Below are 6074 nucleotides of genomic sequence, written 5' to 3'. Positions count from 1 at the left end.
TCATGAATTTATTCTGTTCTAGTTCAATGAAGAAAAGGGATTAAAGTAATTTGAAATGAATATCTTTGACAATTGACTAGCAATTTTATCATTAAAATGAAAAATCTTGAAAGACGGTTTATTATGTATGTATCAATTCCTCAGATAATCTAATAATAAATACATTGTTTCATTTTTCTGGAGATATCTACGGACTACCATTACAATCCACAGCATGCAGTCATTATTATTTCATTCGAGGTTAAAGTTTAAAAAAAAAATTTTGGTCTTGGAGGTTAAAGTTAAATTAAAATCTTGCAAGATGAAAATTCCCACAGAACTAATAAACCTTTTTATCACAAAGCCCTCCCTATACCCACCACAAAAAATGAACATCAAAGCCCCAAAATATATCAACAACGCCACGCACAAACAAAAAAAAAATAAAAAAAGAAAAATCAACGACAACAAATTGTTATATCAAACAGTATACTAATGCATACTTTTACTTCAGCAGCTTATAGAATACTCTGATAGAATCGATTCTGAATATATCTCTCATTATGATCTATTTTTGAGTATTCTTTACAGTTGCCTCAAGGACATTTTTAGATAATGCGACACCCATGACTACAACTCTACATGCTCATCATTCCCCCAAGCACATCACATGTCTAAAGAACAAAATTCATTGTAGTCTGTTCTCAAAGCAAAATTGCCAGTGACGGTGAGAGCAAGATGCAGCATCCCATTATCCCATGCATGACGCATCAATATTCAATTAGCATTTTTTCTTTTAAAACCTCCACATATTCTTTGCTGGTATAAAATACAAAAGACCCTATTCTGTGAGTTATGTACATGGGTTGGCATAACCAAAAGTGCTGCAAAACCCATCATTATTGTTTAATCTTCTACTTGAGTAGAGGTTTATTTTGTGTTTCCCTGAAGGGTATATCTCCACTGAGGACTGAGCTGATGAAATTCTCAACCTGCTCCATTGTCATATCACCCTTAAATACAGTGTATTTACCTCTCCTAGGCTTGTAGGCGATCAACAATTTATCTGATGACTTGTAATCTGTCTTGTTGAATGCTTTTAGAAATGATTCTTGCTTTGCAGCATCTAAGAGCGCATAGGAGATTGAATCCCTAGAGCTTGCTCCTTGATTTGGTCGCCTTGAAAGTGATTTCTGGGAGACCTAAAACGAAAAAAGTTATCTCCCTGTGAGAGCTTTGCATAAAATAAAGTTATACTGCTACCTCTATTTCCAAACAACAATGCTATGTGTACATAAAAAATCAGCCACCAATATAAAATACATGTAGAAATACAAAATACACATTGAAAATAAGTTAAATCAACACGTGTATTTAACACATACATGGTGGCTGATTTTTGATGCGCATATAGCATTTTTTACATCCAAAATAACAAAATTAAGACACATTAGTAAATTGAAGAATTAATCATTAGGAATGGTGCAAATTCATTTTGGTACCATTAAACTTAGGTTTGACCTCTCCAAAGAGCAAAACAAGCATGGACCAAAATGGAAATTACACTTACCTGAGAGAGAATTAACTCTAGCTTTCCTCTGGCTTTAGAAGACCTGAAGGCACCAATGATGCATACCGGAGCTTTATCACCACATAGCTCCTCAAAGTTAGACTTAGAAAGCAACTGTATGTGTCCCTCTTCAGAATCAGTTTGTGTCTTCGTAGCATGCCCAGATGCTTCCTTTTTACATAATTTTTCAAAACTATCAAGTAGGCTACTAAGATCAAGAACTGCAGATTTCAAATCTTTTACAGAAATCCCTGATTTCAAAATGCGCTTCTCTCCATTAGGTAGCCAACCCACAATAGCTGGAAGTCCATCAACTCCTAACTTTTTCACTCTTGGATCAGAAACATCTTGAACCTACAAATGATATAAGCACAAAATAAATGTTTAAAGCTGAATATGAACTTAAAAATACCAAAATATTCTTGGTTTAAAGCTGAATGCAAACTTAAAAATACCAGACAAGTACTTATGAACGTTTGTAAGTTGAGGTTTTAGAGGGAAGAAGAGAAAATATCAGGGCTTAAAGAGTGTAACAGACTCAAACTCATAATTACGATTCAAGCCCTTGCCTTCCAGTCCTATTCCTCCAAAGCCACAACTCACAAACATAGCCAAATTATTATCTTCCCTTAACTTCTAAACAAAGGGGGAGACCCTGTGTATACCTGTGCATCATTGAATGCCAAGCGCTTGTGATACAAGCCACTAAGCACACGCCAGATTACAGGAGTGTCTTTTTTGGTTGAGAGAAGCATCACCCTAGGCAACTTTCCAGTAGTGCTTAATTGATCAAGAGATTTCACGTCAGTCCGTTTGGAAAACCTAGGCAAGTGTTCTTGACAAAAAGCCTTCAAATCCTTAACAGACAAGTCACCAGTATACTCAACCAGAGAACCCTTTTCATTCTCCTTGTAAGAATAAACAAAAAGCCGTGGAGCTTTGCGCAGATTCACACCAATCTCCTTACAGAATGATATTTCCTTTTCACAATTAATACTTCCAACCTGTAACATAATAGAGAAAAATAAGCAATGGAGCTCCAAACAATCAAGTAATCAACAAAACTGAGAAAGGTTTAAAGATAAATAAGAACCTTCAATGCCCCTTGCAATGAACTGGAAGTCTCCTCAGAGACAGATTCGAAGTGCTGGATCCCCTTCAATGATGGTGTATAAGCTAACAAAATCCACGTCATCCCCTGATCAAATATTTCTTTCTCATATACTCGTGAATTTATGGCTTTAAAGCTTTTAGAGGATTTCTTGGACGCAGATTGAGAACCAGTTGAACTACCAAAACCTCCAAAATGAGAACCAGTTGAACCGCTGCCAAAACCCCCAAACTGACTCCCACCACCTCCTCCTCCGCCACGGCCAAAAAAACTACCAAAAATATCATTCAAATCGAATCCAAAAGATCCGCCAGATCCACCGGACCCACCACCACCAGGCCCACCAAAGGAAAAGGAGAATGACTTCGATCCTCCTCCTTGCCCACCCATACCCTGCCAGTCCCCTGGTCTGAAGTTGAACTGGCTTTGTCCCGGTCCACCACCTGTGAAATAAGAATATCCACCCTGACCTCCAGCTTGGCCAGCTTCAAATCCGGGATGTCCTTTCTCATCACCATACATGTCATAATTCTTCCTTTTCTCCTCATCAGATAAAATCTCATACGCTGTTGAAAAGGACGAAAAAGAATATTAACATCCCAAACAAAAAATGTTTCCACAAAGAAAGCAAGCGAAACAATATAAGACTATCATATAATGAAGTACTGAACAACGGTAACAAATCTTTGTTTCAGTATGAGCCTCTTTTTTGAGGTGCGGCGTGTCTCTGTGTCTGTGTGTGTCTGAGAGAGAGAAAGAGACTTTGTGTACCGTTGTTAATCTGAGCAAACTTCTCTTGTGCACCCTTGGCCTTGTTCTTGTCAGGGTGATACTGAAGAGAGAGCCTGAAAAGCAGGAAAAAGAAAATGAACCAAAATAAATAAAGAAAATCAATCATATGTGAAAATGACAAGCATCAAGAACAACATCGACATCAGAGGTGTGAACATACTTGTGGAAAGCCTTCTGAATTTCCCTCTGACTTGCATTCTTATCAACCCCAAGAACCTGATGAAAAACATTAAAATTCAGTATATGAACACAATCAACATTAATAATCAAACCTTTTATTTTTGCTTGGAAAACTATCTCGATTCTTTCTCAAAGACAGCTCCAAACAAATAGCTATCAATGTACATATTCAAAATAGAAGACAATAACTTGCTTCTTGCAGCCTTGCAGGTTTATGCTCTCAAACCATACAAATACATAAAAATTCAGGTTTTCGTTGCAACTAAAGACAAGGACTTGAAATAATGAATATTCAATTCAAACATCCAAAAGTCACTTATTAGTGCTAGCTTAACATTGTTTTCTATAGTCAAACCAAGAAAAACAGAGAGATTATCCAAATTCTTGTAATGCGGATCAAGACGACAAGCGAAAATCAAATTATGGCATGGAAAAATCCAATTTTGCAAGTTCCAACCCCCAAATTTCATCGATTTTTAGATTAACCCCATATTTAGTATCAAATAGCAACTAGAACTAAAAGGCAAGATCATAGAAAGAAAAAAAATTATATATTGTCAAGCATGCAACGATGCAACTACATCACCAATTATCCACTTGAAAGTTGAAACCCCACAATAATGACTAATCCCTGCAAAATTAACACCTTTTACACCAGTTTTGTTCCTGTAATTTATCAAATTCTCGAAAGTCCTACTTTTGAGAACACTCAATTGAGGGGAAGAAAAAAAGAGGAGTGCGAAGCTAACCTTGTAAGGGTCGATAGTTTTGGCTTCGATTTTGAAGCACGCGAGGAAGCAGAAGAGAGTGACCAAGACGCAAATAACCCATTTGGATGAACGGGTCTTCATACCCGGATCGGTATATTCGACGGAGACTCTCTATTCTTGTGTGTGGCAATGATTCAGAATCGGTGAGTGTCTGCGTTTTCTTTGTTTCCTTTGTCTTTTTCTTTTAATTTCGGATGAAAATAATGGCGATTAACGGTGATGATGACGGACGATTAAGAAGCTTTGGCGGTTAAATAGGTTCGCGGGGGAGAAAATCTAGATACTTCGAGGTTAAGGGAGTTAGCCAGTTAGATACACGTGGCTATTTTATTGGGACACCAGCGCATATCAACCAATCAGATTTTAGGATTCTTGTATATTTTCATACAAGACTAGCAACTTACCGCGGCTACATGACAGTAAGCAATAAGCAAGTCTAAATGGTACATATGTATAAAATCATGTCCCTTTTTTTCGTATCTTTTCGGCTAAAACATTTAGATATAAAAGTAGGATGAGTAAAATCAAAATTTGTTTTTACCATTGTATATATATTAACGATTCTTAGGTATCAACTTTATATAAGACTATTATATATATTAATTTTTATCTAATGGTTTTCAGGTATTAACTTTACGTGAAGTAGACTTCATCTAAATTTTTACCATATTTTATTAGGAGAAAAAACTTAAAATGGCTCTGACAATAATATTAAAAAACAACAAAATCTCTAAAAAAAATTTCTATTCGGTCTTTATTTTTTAATTCTGTTAGACAAGTTAGTCTTCCGTTAATAATTTGTCTCTAAAACTGATTTATCATACCTACGTAGCACGTTAAGTTAATGATGTGTCAGTTAAATGACAACTTGGATGGACAGATTAGTGGGCCATCCAACTCGATCCCTAACAATTTCATTAAAAATAAACAAATTTCATATGTGATAACACATAATTTCTCTTTCACTCTCTAAAATTACAAAAAACCCTAATTCTCTCCCTTCCAAAATTCGTTGAAGACGCTTCACTTGGAGAAAGACGTTGGTCCCGACAGAGCTATTGACGGCGTTTTGACAGCGCCGTGACAGAAGAACTGTCTGTTGAGAGGTAAGCTTCGTTACTCACTCTCTTTGCCATTGCATGTGTATGATCAAGTTGAAGCTGGTTTTATTCACACTCTCTGCCATTGAACATGCTTTGAAACCTATGATTTGGAGTATTGTTTATATTCAAATTTTGCATGAAGGGTTGAATTAGAACTAGGGGTGTTCGCAGTGCGATTTGGATCGGTTTTGAGTAAAAAACCCATCCAATCCAAACACTAATTTTACTTACGGTGCGGTTTGGATTGGATTAGATTTGCGGTTTTGTAAATTAAAAAAATTAAATACATATAACAAGTCTTAACATCAAATTTTAAATAATCAACAATGACATAACAAGTCTTAACAATATCTTAAAAAGCCAACGATAACATAATAATAGAAATAAAATTATAGATTAGTTAAAATAAATAAATAAATAACATTTTAAACATAAAATATTTATTAAATAATAATAATACATGAATAATAGAAAAATGTATAACAAATTGAACATGTTATAAGTATAACTGTAAATATAATAATAAAATAATAATATTACAGTACATTATACGGTTTGGATTGGATTGG

General features: G+C 35.3%; 1 protein-coding gene across 2 annotated transcripts; it reads right to left on the bottom strand.

Annotated features, from left to right (window-relative positions):
* Positions 1 to 513: 513 nt before the first annotated feature.
* LOC107484989 (dnaJ protein ERDJ3A) lies at positions 514 to 4691 on the bottom strand. 2 transcript variants are annotated; one of them, XM_052261073.1, is made up of 7 exons: positions 4382 to 4691; positions 3613 to 3668; positions 3432 to 3505; positions 2643 to 3226; positions 2215 to 2553; positions 1550 to 1903; positions 514 to 1172 (listed from the first exon to the last, which is right to left on the bottom strand). In XM_052261073.1, exons 1-7 carry the CDS (start codon positions 4481 to 4483, stop codon positions 894 to 896), a joined length of 1788 nt encoding a protein of 595 aa, XP_052117033.1. In that variant the 5' UTR covers positions 4484 to 4691; the 3' UTR covers positions 514 to 893. The 2 variants fall into 2 exon arrangements, with proteins under 2 accessions (XP_052117033.1, XP_015961017.1); XM_016105531.3 differs by having other exon boundaries at positions 514 to 1181; positions 4382 to 4689.
* Positions 4692 to 6074: the final 1383 nt, after the last annotated feature.

Source organism: Arachis duranensis, chromosome 4 (assembly GCF_000817695.3).
Source record: "Arachis duranensis cultivar V14167 chromosome 4, aradu.V14167.gnm2.J7QH, whole genome shotgun sequence".
Classification (NCBI taxonomy): domain Eukaryota; kingdom Viridiplantae; phylum Streptophyta; class Magnoliopsida; order Fabales; family Fabaceae; genus Arachis; species Arachis duranensis.
Note: the sequence above shows the minus strand (reverse complement) of the source record. Positions and strands in the feature narration are given on the sequence as shown.